The sequence below is a fragment of the Lycorma delicatula genome, chromosome 6, assembly GCF_047948215.1.
Source record: "Lycorma delicatula isolate Av1 chromosome 6, ASM4794821v1, whole genome shotgun sequence".
Taxonomy (NCBI): Eukaryota; Metazoa; Arthropoda; class Insecta; order Hemiptera; family Fulgoridae; genus Lycorma; species Lycorma delicatula.
Window position 1 is genome coordinate 146,119,765 of NC_134460.1, and position 19,829 is coordinate 146,139,593.

Consider the following 19,829-nt stretch of genomic DNA (forward strand, 5'->3'; position numbering starts at 1 on the left):
CCAAAATTTTTGGAGTAATTTAATCATAAATATTTAATTTACACAGTTTTAATATAACTGGTGATGTTTTCCACAGTTTAAATCCAAAAGACCAATGTAACTTAATAAGCGAAATTTGAATCTATAAGTTACTGGTGAAATTAAAACTTTCAGATAATTTTAAGTTTACATAATAAACTTTTCATTAAAACTTCAGTGATCCTCATAAGTTTTAAATCATTCAAGTTCCCCTCAATAAAAAAGTTAAAATAAACAAAACACAAGCGGTTGGATTGAGGAATGGTGTTACATATTAAATTTATATCGAAGATGTTTTACACAACAATATATTGTTACTGTATTGAAGAGAGTACATATTGGGGAGATACTCAAATGCATAACAAAAGATATAGGACAAATAAGTCATCATAATATGGCATGACCAGAAATATAAACAATAATTGTATATGGTATAGTATATTACATATTATGGTTGTATATATATATGTATATGTGTGTGTGTATTTTATTGCAGGATAGAGAATGGCAAACCGACTGACTACAAGGACACACAAAACACAGCTCCTCTTGTAAACTGTACATTGTAAACATTCTATACTTCACTATAATACCCATCAATATTCACTTGATGCACTTCAATAATGACATCTACACTTGTTTGCTTATCTATATTTTTATTTCTCCCTATCCATCTTCCTGTAAACTTAAATATTTTTATAAATAAAAAAAAATCATCAGAAAATAAAAAGAATGTGTTTTTTATGACTATAAAAGTTATCTCATCAATTTTATTACACATAACCTTACAAGATATATATATGAACACTCATAAATATTTATATCACATGATCTCATATATATATATATATATATATATATATATATATATATTTTTATAACCTCTTCAATGACATATATTGGTTATATTTAAAGAAAAATGGATGAAATTTGAAATCTTGAATGTAAAGATTAATACTGAATTAATTATTAAAATAGTTATCTAATTTTAATAGAATATAATTATATTTTAAGTGGTGAACAAAATATATGATTATAAATAAATTTTTCTTCTTGTCAAAACCATCTAAGCAATATGATTCACAACTTTTTTCCAAAGAAACATGAAAAATTAAATCATATTGTGATTGAGCAATGACAAAAATAAATTATACGCAAATAGGTCAAAGTATAGTTTGAAGTAAAACCAACTTTTTTTTCTAATAAAAAATTAATAATTTTATTAAACAAATAATGTTGAAGCAGAATTTTCATAGGAATTTTGCAACAATTGCGAAGGGGATGAAATAAAACCATATTATTATTTTAACAATAAAACAAAAGTTTTTAATGATAAATGATTTTTAAAGAGGAAGTTTGATCTATTTTATAAATCACTGTATGACATATACCAAGAAAATTGTATCACACAGTTGTTAAATAAACAATCAAAAATGTTTGTCACGTAACAACACATTTTCTTGTCAAAAAAAAATGTATGACCATCATCAATTTTCCTATCCACATTTACCTATTATAATACTTATACAAAGGCTGGTTGGAACTATAGTCATCAACCATTTGTAAATAAATCTTCAATACCAAGTCGTACAGCATGAAATATTTTATTCAAATACTTAAAATACACACTTAAATATTTAAAAAAAAAAAAAAAAATTAAAATGATAAAAAATTAATATAGTACCTGTGCACCGACAAGTCCTGCACGTAATCTAGGCAAATCTGTATGCGACCAATTTGATTTTGACCATGGTTCTATTTGTCTTAAATCCCATGAAAAATTGAATTGGCCTAATTGATTGTGAACAAACTTACGAATATTCCAGGGTAGATCATTGTGCCTGAAAAAAAATTTAAGTATGAACAATAAAGTACAACAATATTTTTACATTCCTGGCATCATAGTCCTCGGAGCTATGCTGCAAGAATGAAAGTATGGAAATCAGTCAAAAAATGGGGTATGGGTTTTTCTCGATGTTTCATGACCCAGGGACCCCCCCAAAAAAAAAAGTGGGGAGTAATGTTTATAAGTGTGGGAATGTTTGAAACTTAACAACTTTTGGCTGGTTAACTGATTTACCACAGATTCATGTATGTGGAACAATTTGTTGGTAAAATTTTGGGGTCAATATCTCCAGGAGGGTGGGGAGCCAACTTTCTCAAAATCTTATGAACATAACCCCATTTTATATTAAAACTCGGTACTTAGATTAAAAAAAATTAATTTTAGTTTTCCTCAGTGTTTTGAAAATAAATCTCAGAAAGTGACTGGGAATAAAATAAGATTATCTTCAATTTTTTACTACTATTATGAAACTTCAAACTCATCATCAAAGCTGTGATGCAGCTGTTAACAATTGTTTTGTCTGCTGACTAGTAAAAGTTGATAATAATAAGGTAAGCTATTAAAACGAATGGTTATAAACATAGTTATTTTGGTGTATATATGTATATATTTGTTTTGCATTTAACTAATATGCAATGTTTTTGGGATAAATAATATGTGCATGCAAAACAATAAATGAAAATGCATATACTATTATGGCTGCACGACTGTTTTGGCACCACTTTAATATCTGTTGAAATGAAATTATACAATCAGCCTGTGCAATTAAAGTTTAGATGAAAAATGTTGAAGAAACTGGTATATTGTTGAACAAGAAGCCTCCTGTTGACCAAAAGAATGTACATAAATCTGAAAACATAGAAATATGAAAGAAACAGAATGCTGATAACAGTCTGTCTCATCGATCAGTTTCACTCAGCTTATCAAACATCAATGTTCAAAAGATTCTTTATAAAGATTTATACGTGTAGCCAAATAAAATTCAAGTAGTATGCAGATTAGATGATGCTGATCAAGTTCATTATATGAATTTTTATTTATAATTCTTGAATCTTAAAATTTTATTTAAATCTATTCATAATATGCAAATGAGTAACAAATCACACTTTGATTTATTTAAGCAGTTGTGTTAATGAACAAAAATTCTGGTATCGAATAACAAACAATCCTAATGAAATGCATCTATAATTACTGCATAATTCAAAAGTCACTGCATGATCTGCAACAGTATCTAGAATAATTATTTACATTTCTTTGAGGACAATGATTAATGTTAATGTCAAGTCAGCGCAATACATCCATGCGACTTAAAAATTGTTGTTTCCTCAAATAGCAGATAAACTTTAAATCAAACCAGGCATATATCAACAGGATAAGATGACTATTCACACAGTGCTAAGCAGTTAATGAATGTAGTTGAACAATTATTTCCAGTCTGCATCATCTTTAGATGTGGCAATATTCTTTGGATTGTGAGATCACCATATCACCCTTTATTATTGTGCAATGTTTTTTTACCCTTGTTCTTTTTATACCTGATGGTTTTTTGTTAAATGACCATGTATCCATGAGTTCTTGTTTGTGGTTACTCTTTAAGTTGTGTGTTCTCTATAAATTACTGTGGAATGGGTCTACTTAAGGGTAAAATGTATTCTTCAATGTAGTAGCTTACATGAGTGCAAGTATGCTGCACAACATGTGAATACATGTAAGATGATATACGTGAAAAAATTTCTTGGAAGCAAATTTTCAGGAATTTAGAAAGCGAGTTATGATTTTTATAACTTTTTAATGATTTAATACAGTAATATAAAATGCCCTTTAATTTCGATAAGGAATAACTTAGAACTGATGAAAATGTAATAATTTTCAAATTTAATATTGAAGAAGAATTAAATTTTAGAGTTGTTAGCAAATGCCAGACGTTTAGCAAACATCATGGGTTGCTTTTCTAATTTTACTTCTTCTTCTAATTCATTTTTAAGTTTTACTAATACAACAGGACCATTAGTAACATATCAAAAAATTGTTTTAATGTTCTTCACATTTTAAGAAAATAAAACTGACAATTTTTCACATACAAGTAATCTAATATTAAACTGAAACATTTTAATTTTATCAATTAAATTGTTCTTCCACACTATAAGGTGAAATGCTTACTTTATTATACATTAACAACATGAACGCATTGTTATAAACACTACAAATGATTCCACAAACTTGTTTTAACTAATAATCTTTTAAAGTATGAAAATGTTAAGTGTTTAAAATGTTCTATAATAAGTGTAATATAAAATGAAAACAGTTAACAAAGTTTACAAAAGGGTTTTTGTTGAAAGTAACTTACAATATAAAAGAATTCTTAATTTTCTGACATACTAAATTACCGTATGTAAGTAATTGCTTAAAGAGGAAACAGGAACGGCATTAAAAATCTTTCAGTACCTTTTATTTACATTTACTGATTTGTTAATTTTCATTCCATTTAAAGATATTTTACTGAAGTGCTTAATTACAGAAAAAAAATCTTCTTATTTAATACTAACTAAAATCTAAATTTAAAGAAAACAAACATTAATATGACATGAATATTGTATGATTTTCTCCCTCTTTCTGAGTAAAGGCTTTGTTATTGAAGAGATAATACTTGCTAGGTAAACTCAATACATAGAGAACTGACTAACAGAATAAAGATATCAAGTTATAATTTGGATTTTTCATCATTTCCAAAATAATAAAAAAAGGTAAAGGGGTCTTTTGATCCTAGAATCATAAACATCTCTGTGATTAAGGTTGGAACTTATTTGAATCATCTAATATAAATATGTTGAAAAAATATTTCTATATTTGTTGCACATACAGAGCGAGTCAAAAATATGGAAAACCCTCAACAACTTTAAAACCGTTCCAGATAGAATACTATAGCTTTCAGGATAAGGTATTGGTCAACTACTTTACCTTTTGATGAGAAATTAAATTTCAACTTCTTCTTGGGGTATGGTCCAGTGGTTGTAATGTGGTACATAATTTTAAAGGTCCCTTTACAACAAGAAAAATGGTGAAAATAAAAAGTTGGTACAATGTCTGTATCCAAAATGGCAGCAAGATAAACTTTGAATTTTGAAAAAAATTACATTGTTAATAATTTAAGAAACTGTTATCGGAAATAAATAAACCTATACAAATTTTATTAAATTTATATTATTGAATAAATTTATTTAAAAAAAAATTGTTTGCTTATTTACTTAAATTTCATTTGAATAAATATTCAAAACGTTCTCCTGTTTGACAGTGTGCCAGTTGGTTGTGAAAGGATGATGCTGTATCATTTAGTGATTCCCTAGCGATATTTTGTGCTGATTTTCAAATTCTATTTGGTAAATCATCAATATCTTGGAGCTTATTATGTTGAACAATACTTCTTAAGTGGCTCATAGAAAGTAATCCGATGGTGACAAGTCAGGTGATTTTACTGACCATTCTATTTGACCGCTTCAGGCAATTCATCTTCCATTTAAATTTGACTTAAAGCCCATCAGGGCTAGGTATGGAGGGGGCGATGTGGGGTGACCACAATCGTCACATAGTGGGTGTCTTCCCCTACGAGGTAGGATACCTGAAGACTGAAATGAGGTGGAGCACCATTCTGTTGAAACCAAATGTTTTGGAAGTTGGGGCCAACGATGTTTTGAATGATATGGTCAAGAAGCAAAGCCTCATATTTCATTGTGTTTAAATTTCCATCAATAAATATAGGCCCTATCGATCATCCACCAACAATACCTGCCCATACATTTACTTTGACTGAATACTATGTATGTGCCTCACAATACCAGTATGAATTAACAATTTACATTGTCATTTAAAAAAAAAAATGTGGCTTCATCATTAAAAACTATGTTGTTTTAATAAATTACAATCTGCACAAAAATTGTTCATTATAATTTCGCAGAATTCAAGTCTTCTACCATAGTCATCTTCATTACATTCTTGCACCAGGAAAATTTTTGAAGGGTTTGAAATTTTCACTTTTTAATGTTTGAATCACAGAACTTTGGTTAATGTTATGTTCTCACACTGCTGATCAATTCGAGGAATGAGAATTCTCAATAAATTCTTGTATAATCTCAAATGATTTGTTATTATTTGTTGCAGATATAGGCCTCCCTGATTTACCGCTATTATTAATGCCTCCTTTTTCTTCAAATCGTTTGATGGTTTTTGACACTGTACCTTTTGATCTAAATAACAAAAGTGGTTAACAAAAATGGTAAAGGTAGACAAAAAATCAATTAGCCAACCAATCACAATAAATTCTCATAAGAAACTATCAATGCAGTAATGAAGCTCTAAATAGAATATTCCACAACAATGAAGTAAGCTTCATTTTTGCAACAGTGGTAAGAGACCATCAATGATCAGCATGATTAGGTGACAATATTTTTATTTAATTACTCATTAAATTGGAACAAAAACCTTTTTTTATGTAAAAAATCTTTTTAAATTTAACTTTTAAAATAAATTTTTAATTAGATTAAATTTTTATTTAAATCAATGTCAATTTCTTTTTATTTAATTTTACTTTTTGAACTTACTAAATTTAGTAGTTTTCAAAATAAAAATTTTATACTGCCTTCATTTTGGCTATAGACATTGTACAAACTTTGTATTTATACCATTTTTCTTGTCTTAAAGAAACCTATAAAGTTTCTGCATTCTTTCTGAAATTAAATTGTTCTTAATCTAATGCAACTGGCTACTACCATTCTGTTTTCTGTTCTTCTAAAAATTTATTTCAGTTATGGAATCATGAGATCCTCTGTTTTGATTTTATTTTTTTCTAAAAAAAAAAAAAAAATAAAACAACTGGTTAGAAGTTAATTTAAAAAAATAATTTAATATTTTATTTCATTATAAATAAAAATGTTATAAAATCATATAAATGAGTCTAGAAGACCATATGTTTAATAATATGTTCTGGTCACATACGGGACATATATAAAAAACTCATTCATTGTAATACAAAATCGCAGAAAACTTTGGCTTAAAGCCAAATACCGAAACATTATAGAAATAGTATTACTGAATTTTAAATTAAAATCTATCTGTTTAACTTAAAAAATCCTTATTCAGTATGCAGAATTATAATTTATATGTACTAAATATTTTATTCATAACTAGCAAAGGTATATGGCTTCATCTGAGTGGAGGTTGTACACTGTACTACCATTACCTACTAACAGAATCAGTAAATATTTAAAAAAAAAATTATAAGAGCAAATAAATACAAAATATAATATTTATCAAAATATACTATGCACAGAGGAATAATCTTTATTGCTGGAAGAGAAATATATTCTCCTAAACACATCATGTTAAAAAATATAGCATAAATATTTCAGTTATAGAGGAAATAAAATTCCCATTCAAATTTTAGTAAAAACAATATCATAGTTATTATATAATAATAAAAAAAAATCATCAATGTTATGTAAAAACTTACTGAAATTTTGGTAGTGAATTTGTAATCTGTCACTTCTACTTTGTATGGTAAATGATCTAACTACTCTCTAAGTTCAGTTGCTATCCTATCTGGTGATATATTTTCATTAAGTTTCAATTTGTGTAATTAGATATTACAAAAAATTAACTAATTCATTTCAATAAATTTTTCCATGTGAGAAGTACGAATGGGCTTATGCTTTCTTTTTTTAAATGAGAAAGTTTGCTAACTACTGAATAAGGTTAATTGAGTGAACTGAATGATTTAAATTTTTCTTCATACAATCTTAACTTAATTCTACATCACTATTACAAATAAGAAAGTGTTATTAATAGTTTTCACATTATGTTGTCAAACTTCATTAATTAAAACAAAAGAAAAGGACCAAACAGATTAAATTAAATAATCTCTATTAGTCATTTTTTTAAAAAAAAAGCTGACAAAAGCATTGCATGAATTTTCTGGCTATGCCGGTCCAGTCATGATTACCAAAATAAGATTTAAGCATCAAAATTTCCAAACTTTGGATAAAAATGTTTTTGATTTAAAGGGCTTCCTTACACTGTCGAGAAAACTTAGGAAAAATTTAATTTAAAGAAGAGATCGCTAACAAAAAAAAATTGCTGGTCCTTTTGTGTCCAGAATACAAATGCCAAACTTATTTTAATTTTAATAGCCCTTTAATTGATGAAGAAAATGCAAAAGTTTTTTTTTTAATAAAAATTAAGAGTTAAAGCAAAAAAAAAAAAATATATTTTTTAGAGGTGGCAAATAAATTTTAAGAAATGTTTTTCTAAAAATATTCATACATAGATTAAGTTTAGCAAAGTTGTTTAAAAAAAGGTTTTCACTACAAGACAGAAATGTCTCATAACATCCCCTTCAATAAATGCTAAAATAAGAAAATAAAAATTTCAAAAAACATTTCAGCATTTTAGGTCTGAGATCTATAATTTAAATTTTTTTTAGACATTTCTGATAGCTTAATATATGAAGTACAAACTTTCAAAAAATACTTAAACTCAAAGGACATAAGAGCAAAATAACAAAAGACATTTCAATTTTAATAGATGGAGAGGTTGATTTTTTTATAAAGATTTTTTTTTATTATTTATATACACATTATAGATAACAAATTTGTTTTAATAAAATTTTTTGTAAAATGGCTCTGAAGAAAACTGAAATTAGGTGTTTTTTTTTGTGATATCCCCCACACCCTTAACATGTTAAAAAAATGAATAATGGATCAATCCCAAGATAAAAAGTCAAAGAGTATTACATTATTTCCCACGCTTAAAGCATGCTGATCATGAGATATCAGGTTCCTCATTTCAAGGAAGTTTGTTGATCTCTTAGTTTCTTTAATAATTTTTTGAGAAACAGGAAACACGTGAAACAGGGCTGTAGTTCTGAATTTCTTGCCTGCTTTCTTTTTAAATATTGGTATTACATTAACGTTTAGTTGGCTGGAAAAACTCCTAACTCAAATGACTTGTTTAAAATATTACAAAGAAAACCTATTCTGATATTTATGTGCTATATTAGTGTTACACTGTGTCAATTAGTGGTTGTTGAGTGATTTTGCTATAGTATTCCCATCTGTCACTACAGTATTAGCAACTCTAATATTTCCAATGTTATTTGAATTATCTTTCTTCCCAGTCTAAGCTGATTAGTTGCTAGTTCCTTTTATTTTTACAGTTTTATTTATTTATTTTTATTACGCAGACTATTATAAAAAAAATAATCTACAAATAGGTCCTTTTTGCTTCTATCAGAATGTTTTTGTAAATTTTCCTCTGCAACATATGAAAGTTCTGTTGTTTAAATTCCCTGGCTGATTGTGCAGAATCTTTCAGTTTTACCCTAGTCACTTTGACTACCGTGGTAATTCACAGAATGTTTTTTGTTTTTATAACTTTTAATTTTGAGGGGGAAAGCAGTATTAAATAGTAATTAAATATGTTAATAAATCGATCATACATTTCATACTGTCAGAAGTGGTAACTTCTGACAAGTGATAAATGCGTTACCTGATCTAATATTATAATAATTGAATAAATTCACAAAAGGCACTTTTTATATAAAATTGTTAGTTTAATCTACTGTGCTATACTAGTGGGAAAACACACTATAAACAGACATATACATATACACATATATATATATATATATATATATATATATACCTTGTGGGTGTACATGCATATACACACAAGGTCTGTAAATAAAGTAATGAGACTGGTTCAGAAAAACTTTTTATTTACAATCCAATTATACATGGAATCTACCACCTTTGAAATAGTTCCCTTGGGAAGCCACGCAACGCTTCAAACGGTTATCCCACAATTCATGCAGTGTTGGGACTCAGAAACCGGAATATCCTTCAGATGGTCGGTTACATTTTTTTAAATGTTTTCTACTGTTCCAAAATGTTATCCTTTGAGGTGATTTTTTAAAGTTGAGAACAGAAAAAAGTCGCAAGGACTCAAGCCAGGTGAATAAGCTGGTTGAGCTACTACAGGAATGTTTTTCTTTGCCAAAAACTTATTAACTGAGAGTGCAGTGTGACAAGGTGCATTGTCATGATGCAGCATCAGTTGTTTTTGATGGCTGGACTCACATGGGCAACTCTTTTCAGCAGTCTTTCAAGAATTTCTCAGTAAACATATTGATTTACAGTCTGTCCTGCAGACAAAAACTCCTTATGGACAATGCCATTACTGTCAAAGAAACAAATTAGCATGGTTTTGATTTGTTCATTTTTTCTTTTTGGGATGTGGTGAGTTTGAAGTGTGCCACTCATTGCTCTGGTGTTTTGTTTCTGGGTTGTACTCAAATATCCAAGATTCATCACCAGTAATAACATTTTTTAGAAAATCAGGATCAGTTTCAATTCGCCCTAGATGATTTTACATCGTCCACCCTGTTGTTTTTCTGTTCAACAGTGATGTTTTTTGGAATTAATTTTGCACAATCTTTTTTCAAGTCCAATTTGTTTGTCAAAATTTGATGGACTATGATATGGTTCAAATTCAATTGTTCTGCAATCATTATGGCAGTTAATCACTGGTCGTACTGTATCAAGTCTGATTCGCTCAACACGATCATCACTTTTTGATGTTAATAAACTTCCAGAGTGTGGATCGTCTGCAACTGTTTTCCATCCATCTTTAAATACTTTAAAAACCACCTAAAAACTTAGGCTCATGACAGAGCATCATCTCCATCCGCCCTTTAAATTTTTAAAAAGTTTCAGTAGCATACTCACAGAGTTTAACATAAAACTTAACTCATTTTTGTAACGCACAACAAAAACTCATTTCACTAAAAGTTTGTTTAAGTCTCTTGTGGCAACAACAGATTAAAAATATTAATACCTAATATAAATCAGCTGTTCATATAACCATATGTTTACGAGTAACTTTACAGTGTTGCCACTATAGCTGCCAAAAAAAACTAGTCTCGTTACTTTATTTATAGACATCGTATGTAGTATATAGTATAGTGTATGTATATATACATACACAACACAAGTACCCTAAAAGCTTCCGTAAATAGGGAAAAATGTACGTCAATATTTAGGTCAGCAGTTCCATATGCTTGGGAGGTCGGCGTGGTCCTGTGAAGTAGCTTCCCAGATTCTCAGATTTTATCCCACTTGAGTTTTATCTTTGAGGGCATTTGAAGGCCACGGTGTATCAGGAAAAGATACAAAACATAAATCATCTGAAGGAACATATCACCAACACCATTACAAGCATAACTCCAGCTGTGCTTGTAAGTGTTCAGCACTGGAGGATACGCATTGAAATGTGTATTCAAAACAATGGTAGTTATGTAGAGCATATTATATAAATAAAAATGGTTTTCATAAAAAAATGTTCAGTTTTCCTATAAGTTTAAAAACTTATAGGAACCTTGTGTGTGTGTGTGTGTATGTGTGTATTTGTATTTTGGTTAATATTTATAAATTGTTTATATATTCATATATATATTTTGAATATATTAAAGTTAAATGCTAACAACTAATAAAATATAATGGTAAAATAAAATATACAGTATTGAATTAAAAATTTATGATGAATTTATGCTAAATATAGTAATGAAATTATTTATAGTTTTTTTTTTTTGTCTTCAGTCATTTGACTGGTTTGATGCAGCTTTCCAAGATTCCCTATCTAGTGCTAGTCGTTTCATTTCAGTATACCCTCAACATCCTACATCCCTAACAATTTGTTTTACATATTCCAAACGTGGCCTGCCTACACAATTTTTCCCTTCTACCTGTCCTTCCAATATTATTTATAGAGTAGGCTCTTTAAAGTATTTAGTTATTATTTTGATAAAAACTTTTAAGATACTGGTAATTAAGCCATAAAATTATTTGACTTAGGAAATAAATTCAGTTATTTCAAGTGGTCAGTCTGTATAAGAATACAACTGTAGTAATACGATTTTTGTGCATCTTTATTGTTTATATACAATCATAATTACTTAGGCAAGTTAAAAAATTCAAACAGAATATCAAAAATAAATTGAAATACAGATGAAAAAATATATCATTATTTCAAATTTTATATCAGATGAACATAAAACAAAGGGTAACAATACAAAATCTGTTAGTGATGCGATCAGCTGTTTTCTAAAAAATAATTGCGATTCAACAATTAAAACAATCAGTAAAACTATGTACCCACAGATCTTGTTTACAAAGTAAAAATGAAAAAGAGAGATATTTTAAAATTTGGAAAGGGTTATAGATAGACTATGTAAAAAACAATGTTAATGGAAAAAATAGTTTATTTAATGGAAGATTTATGCATACACTATTTAATGGATTTATCATGTACTGCAATAGGAATTTTGTTTTGTTTATTATATGAGTATATAAATTAGAATAAGTTACACATATATTGAAGTTAATTTAACCACATTTTCAATTAGTTGCAAGTAAAACATTATTAAATAATATAATAAATAATTCTTGTATAAAATTTTCTTCTTATTTTGGAAATAGATATGCATGATAAACACAACATATGAATCTTCTATGCTCTACTGGGACATATACAAAATGTTTCAATTAGCCAGTCAACATTTTGTTCTCATTTTCTTTCATTTATTATATACATTTTTTGAAAAGGGATTTTTAACAATACAGAGTTCTTTCTTAGTTAATTTCTTTACATCACAATACAAAATAATTATTGAAAATACATTACAAAAAAAAGAGTAGCAAGAAATTTAATTATTTATAATATATATATATATATATATGTTCAAAAGAAAAAACAAAATTCAGCAATCCACCATAGTGCAGATCCAAATAAGAGCTCTTACCTTATTTTTTCATTTTTTTATTCTCCCTGATGTAACAATGTGCGCTTTCAAGGAATTCCTGTTCATCAGTTGATTAAAATATCAAAGTTAATACTTATATAAAATATGTTTTTTTTTGTCTTCAGTCATTTGACTGGTTTGATGCAGCTCTCCAAGATTCCTTATCTAGTGCTAGTCGTTTCATTTCAGTATACCCCCTACATCCTAGATCCCTAACAATTTGTTTTACATATTCCAAACGTGGCCTGCCTACACAATTTTTTCCTTCTACCTGTCCTTCCAATATTAAAGCGACTATTCCAGGATGCCTTAGTATGTGACCTATAAGTCTGTCTCTTCTTTTAACTATATTTTTCCAAATGCTTCTTTCTTCATCTATTTGCCGCAATACCTCTTCATTTGTCACTTTATCCACCCATCTGATTTTTAACATTCTCCTATAGCACCACATTTCAAAAGCTTCTAATCTTTTCTTCTCAGATACTCCGATTGTCCAAGCTTCACTTCCATATAAAGCGACACTCCAAACATATACTTTCAAAAATCTTTTCCTGACATTTAAATTAATTTTTGATGTTAACAAATTATATTTCTGACTGAAGGCTCGTTTTGCTTGTGCTATTCGGCATTTTATATCGCTCCTGCTTCGTCCATCTTTAGTAATTCTACTTCCCAAATAAAAAAAATTCTTCTACCTCCATAATCTTTTCTCCTCCTATTTTCACATTCATTGGTCTATCTTTGTTATTTCTAATACATTTCATTACTTTTGTTTTGTATTTGTTTATTTTCATGCGATAGTTCTTGCGTAGGACTTCATCTATGCCATTCATTGTTTCTTCTAAATCCTTTTTACTCCCGGCTAGAATTACTATAGCATCAGCAAATCGTAGCATCTTTATCTTTTCACCTTGTACTGTTACTCCGAATCTAAATTGTTCTTTAACATCATTAACTGCTAGTTCCATGTAAAGATTAAAAAGTAACAGGGATAGGGAACATCCTTGTCGGACTCCCTTTCTTATTACGGCTTCTTTCTTATGTTCTTCGATTATTAAAATATATGTATGTATGTAAAAACAGATAGTAATGTATTTAGTGGCTAGCCACAAAGATACTTAAAATTTGAATTATTTGACTACACATATTTTACACATGTTAATAAATTCGGTATTTTAATGTGTAATTTTGAAATTTTAATCAACTGATATTGAGAAATTCCTCAAAAGTGCTACTGGTACATAAGGGAGAATAATAAAAATGAAAAAATATTGTAAGAGCTCTTAGTTGGTTCTGCACTGTGGTGGATTGCTGAATTTCATTTTTGCTTTTGAATTAATTAGTACACAGGAAATATGGACAACATAAAAATCAATTTTGCTAAATTAATATATATATATATTTTCTTTTTCTATAAATTTTGTTCACAAAATATGGTAATTCAAAGTATAAAGAAACGTGATTCTTTTTGTTGGTTTTTTTTAACTGAATTGTTTTTACTAAAATGCTTTTTCTACAATTTATTATTAAATTTATCTACTATTATGACATACAATAATTAATTAAACCTTTTTCTTACATCCTATGACATTGTGTCCTGTTAAAAGCTATTATCATTCTATTGTTTCAACCCTCTTACAAAATCTTCTCAATTCCTGTATGACATTGGATATATTATAATGCACAATAACGATTAATTTTCAGCTACTTATTTTCACATTTGATCGTGTGCTCATATGTGAATACACACTCACATGAAATAGTAATCGCTATGTATAAAAGCTTCCTGAACATACAGTAATAAGAATTTTGCCTCATTTTTACTAAAAAAATCTGTAATGAAAATTAAAATTTTTAAACAAAAACAAAAAATTTCACAGTAATATGGAAAATTGAAGTTTTATCAGCCTGTTGGCTTTACGGAACAATAATTTTGAAAGGCTGGTGCCCAACTCTTAACTTGAAATATACAACTCTTTGTTTTGAACAATATCTATTTATTTAATTTGTTACATTGATAAAAAAACTAAATAAAAGAGATAACAATGCATAAAAAAGAACAAATAAAACAAGAAGTAAGGATATTTTGGAAACTAGTAAGAAAAATAAATATTATATATTAGCAACAAGCTGCCGACAAAAAAAAAATATGCAGTTAATTTTTAGCTTAATCTTAATATACTCCTAATCACAATGCAAAATATTATACATACATATATATAAACAGTTATATATATTTACACATATATATATACAGTGACTCCGTTATCATAAATCTCTTGTTTCCAATCAGCATGAATTTCCTCGTATTTTTTTAACAGGAAAAGGAAACAAATATTACTTCAACAATTACTAGAATACAAAATTAAAAAGGATTTGAAATGGTTACTGAGATCAGAAGAATTTGAAACTCTGACTATAGAGCACAAACCAATATTTTCTGTTTTACAAAGAAGAACATTTTGCTCCAGTTGAATGTTATACCAAAATTTGTCAAGATTATTTGCTCCAATAATATTCAAAGTAATTTATGTAATTTTATAAATATCTCTTTAACACAGACTCTATTGCGGATAAAGTATATTCTTTAATTTTCATAAATGTTCAAACCCGTTATAATGGAAACTTGAAATTCAACACAGGTAATAATTTCAACATTCTATGAAGCAATGTGTCTTTGAGTTTTACTTTAACATCCCTCCCTCTAAACGAATGTAGATTGATAATGGAATAATTCATAGCTCCTTTATCTACTTGTATTATAATGTAATTATAACCAGAACTACAATTTAGTTACAAAAGTAACTTCAATAACTTAAAAAAACAAAAAAACTGGAGTTTCCCCTTTTAACCAACTTAAATAGGTGAAACAGGATAAACATGGAATATTTGATTCACAAATAGAATCTACAACCGACTTGCCTATTTAAATTAAATACTGATTACTGGCACAAAATGTTTTCTTAAGATGAAACAAGCCTAGAAAAGAAAAAAAATATCATGAAGTAAAGACATCTTAAGGATCTGGCATTAACCATTGTCAAAAATGGGTATTTCACCTAATATTTTAACTTGTAACTAAGTAAGTATGAATAAGGAAAATCATGTCCAATATTTATAACTGTGATACAATGATTTTCTCCCGCATAATTAATTACAATATGATAAAGCAACAGCTATTAAATGGAAGCATCTAAATAGCTTAAATTATTTTTTTTATTTAAATTAGTATGTTACTTATTAAATATTATAGAAAACATAAAATAAATATAGCCAAAGAGGAGCCACCTGAAGAAAAAAATCACATCACCTTTCTACTGTTGATTATCTATATATAATAATGTAAATGTTCGTTGGTTCAAAATCTTAAATCTCCGAAGTTCTTCACCGATTGCTTTGAAATTTTGACACAATGCTGTATTTGAATACACAGGTATTTTTATACACCTATTATTTATATAGCTAAGATGTCATACCTGTGTCAGGTAAAAACATGCTCTTTTTTAAAAACAGCGCTATCTGTTGGACGTAAAAGCAACACATGCTATATTAAATATTTTATGATTTTGTTTCAGTGTTTCCGATATGTGTATTCGCTACAGACTAAAAAACTACTAGACTGATTTACGCGTAGGGAAAAAGGAAATAAGGGAAAAATCAGAAAAGGAAAGAAGGGGAAAACAGAAAAAAGGAAAGGGGAAATGTGATAAAAGAAGGGGGAAAGGGAAATAGAAATGGAGAAGGAAAGGGAAGGGGAAAGGAAATTGGGAAAAGGAAAAGGGAAAAGTTAAATTTTGTGACATTCTGTAGTGTTCATTTTGTTAATGTTTTATCAAACTTTCAACTGTGTTCATTTAATCTATATATATATATTCAAATCTAGCAATAGCGAAGCATTGCCGGGTCTGCTAGTTATAAACAAAAAAACTATATGATAAAAAGACACTCAAAGGAATTTTTATATCATTTTTTAAAATTAAACTCATGAAATATACGGGGTGTTGAAACAGGGCTGAAGAAAGCCTACTCAGTGATCAAGAAGTTTTTTCTGAAACTGATTACGTGCAAATGAATCAATTACTGAGGCTAAAAAGAAACTTCTAATTTATTTAAATATTCTTTTCATCCATTTTAAAATAACTGAATTACAGTACTTAGCAATTAACTGATAGTTGAAAGATCATAACTTTTTCTCACCTCATCTACCCACCATTTCTAGGAATTCCTTTTGTTATATAAATATCTTCTGAATTATGTTGTTTCTGCCTTATTTTTTGCACTTCAAAATGACCTTTAATTTCTATCAACAATATTTTATGAAAATACTATTTCAAATCCATATTTTTAAGTCATGAAATTCAGGTGAGCATTTCTATTCATGTGAAACGTACTGCAATACACAAAATTACATTGTTACGTGTAGATAACAATATGATGTCATTGTTTTTATTTTAGACTGCTTTATGCAGGACTTTTATTATCCAAAATAATACAGTCTATAATAAACAGACTAATAATCAATAGTAGAATGAAAGTACAGGTTTTTACAATTTGATAAAATTATTTATTACATCAAATTCATTATATCACAATAAAATCAGGCCATGTAAGTAATAAAGTTTAAAACATTGATTCAGATATAATCTCAATTTTATACTCATTAATGGGTCTGTGTGCTCTTTGTTTTACATAATAGTTAAAAAAAAAAAAGTCTGTAAACAATCTAGATGTTGGTCTAAGTCTAATAAAATTATTGCTTATTCTGTACCTAATTAAAAAAAAATCTACATTCTTTTATTTAAAAGCAATAGGTAAATAAAGATTCGGATTTAAAAGAACCCTACAAAGTAAATTTCATGCTACTCTTTAAGTATTTATTGTATTACAAAAAATAATGTCAGCAACACATTTGCTATCAGTACAAACGGTACAGGACTTTTTTGCTGAATTCAATCAAAATGCTGCATCTAACAGTGAAGTGGGAGGTCTTTGTTCAAATTACTGTGAAAGGATTACAGGATTAAAATTTTCAGTGCATTCTGATAAACTATAGTAAAAATTGTAATAATGAAAGTGTATCAAATAAAGCATATTGTGCATATAGATATTTCCATCTAAAATAAAATGTCATCTCTTCGAGCTCCCTCAAAAAATCAAAATGAGTTTTTAAGATACAAAAAAGCTCTCGGATTTAATTATGGAACATCATAAATATAAATCATGTAGAACTACATTTATAAAATTAATTATGTTAACTTATCCTAAGGGTTATATTTATGAATGTGCAATCTTTGATAAAAAAAATAAAATAAACAATTATTCAAAAATAAAAAAAACTAAATATTCAACTCTACCAAACCAGACAACGGAATTGTTTACATATAAATCAATATAATACTTTGTCTGATGAGAAAGGGCCTTATTATGTTTATGTTGCCATTTGTAATAAATTACCGAACTATTTAAAAAATCTTGCCACCAATTTATCTAGAATATTGTCAAAAGATTTTCTTTTACAGAAGCAATATTATTCTGTCTACATTTTTATATAACTAAAAAAAAAACCTGATCTTTCAGGACCCTCTTCAACATGTAGATAACTATGTGCTCAAAATAATTTTCAAACTGTTTTCTGATTTGTGAATTATCTTGCAGTAATTTTGTTTATATGTAATGTATTTATCTTAACACTATTTCATATATTTCAAGGCATACACATAAAGCAATAGTTGTCATCTTATATTTAAATATTGGCGGGTCTGAATACAGTTTCACGCTTGCAGGGCCATCTATCGGCTATTGTTTTAAAATAGTATAGTCGTTTACCTGCCGGTGAATACAGATCGCAATGCCCGCGACAATCGTTTCTCTCGCCAGTTCTGAAGTGCGCGCTGTGATTCTATTTTTGTGTGCAAAAGGATCTTCAGCTGCTGAAATTCATCGGGAGTTGTGCCTAGTGTATGGACCTACAGTAATGAATGAAGGAAAGGTTAGACAATGGTGTCGAAACTTTAAAAATGGCCGCACAAATGTGCAAGACGAAGAGCGGAGTGGCAGGCCCAGTATTCAGACCGACGAAATCGTTGAACAAGTGAACCGAAAACTGTGATGTGATCGGCGATTGACGATTAGCGACCCGGCTGATGAATTTATATATGTTGGACGCACCTCTGTCTACACGATTATTACAGAAAAGCTCGCACATCACAAATTGTATGCAAAGTAGGTACCGAAAATGCTCACCAACTAACACAAAGAGCAAAGATTGTGCAGTGAACGAATGTTTTTGGACCGCTATCGAAAGGATAAATATGATTTGCCACATTTTACGGGCGACAAGACTTGGATATACTACACCGAAGCAGAATAGAAACAACAGTCGATGCAGTGGCGCCATTCAAGTTCTCCAAAACCGAAAAAGTTTAACCAATTCTCGTTCTTGAGTAGAAAAATGTCGGCTACCGTTTTTTGGGACGAAAAGGGCGTCATTTTGGTTGATTTCATGGAACGTGGATCAAAAATTACAGCTGACGTGTTCTGCGAAACGCTCACCAAACTGAGACGGGTAAACCAAAATCGACGACGCGGGAAACAGTCGTCCGGCCGCAATCCTCCTTCACGACAACGCGCGGCCTCACACCGCTGCCTTAACCAAGAAGAACATTCAAGATTTTCGTTGGTAAATTTTTTACCGCCTTTCATATAGTCCTTGCACCTAGCGACTATTTCCTGTTCTTGCATTTGAAAAAGTGGTTTGGAGGACAACGGTTTAAAAACTACGCGGAACTCAAGACTGTAGTTGTTAACTGGTTCAATTCCCAGGAGGCGAACTTCTATGCAGAGGGGTTAAAGAAATTGGTGCAGCGTTACGAAAAGTTCTTAGAACTGAATGGCGATTATGTGGAAAAGTGAAGTAGATATGTAGTAAACTAAAACTGAAAGTTAATTTTTTTTAATGACCAAACGGCTCTTACTTTATGAATATGCCTCGTATATTTAAATAATTAATATCAACCCTATTTTTTAAGTTACAATTAATTTTATAATGACAAGATCACACTGTTTTTTCTTGATTCAAATGAATTTGTAATTATACACCCGAAGAACGATCACATTAGT

At 28.8% G+C, this 19,829-nt stretch overlaps 1 protein-coding gene across 1 annotated transcript in view; it reads right to left on the bottom strand.

Moving 5' to 3' along the window:
- The window catches only part of LOC142327018 (dipeptidase 1-like), a 72,316-nt gene that overhangs the window by 35,561 nt on the left and 16,926 nt on the right, over positions 1 to 19,829 (bottom strand). The window contains exon 2 of the mRNA XM_075369779.1: positions 1,703 to 1,859. Coding sequence (XP_075225894.1) covers positions 1,703 to 1,859 — 157 coding nt within the window. The remainder of the gene's footprint in view (positions 1 to 1,702; positions 1,860 to 19,829) is intronic.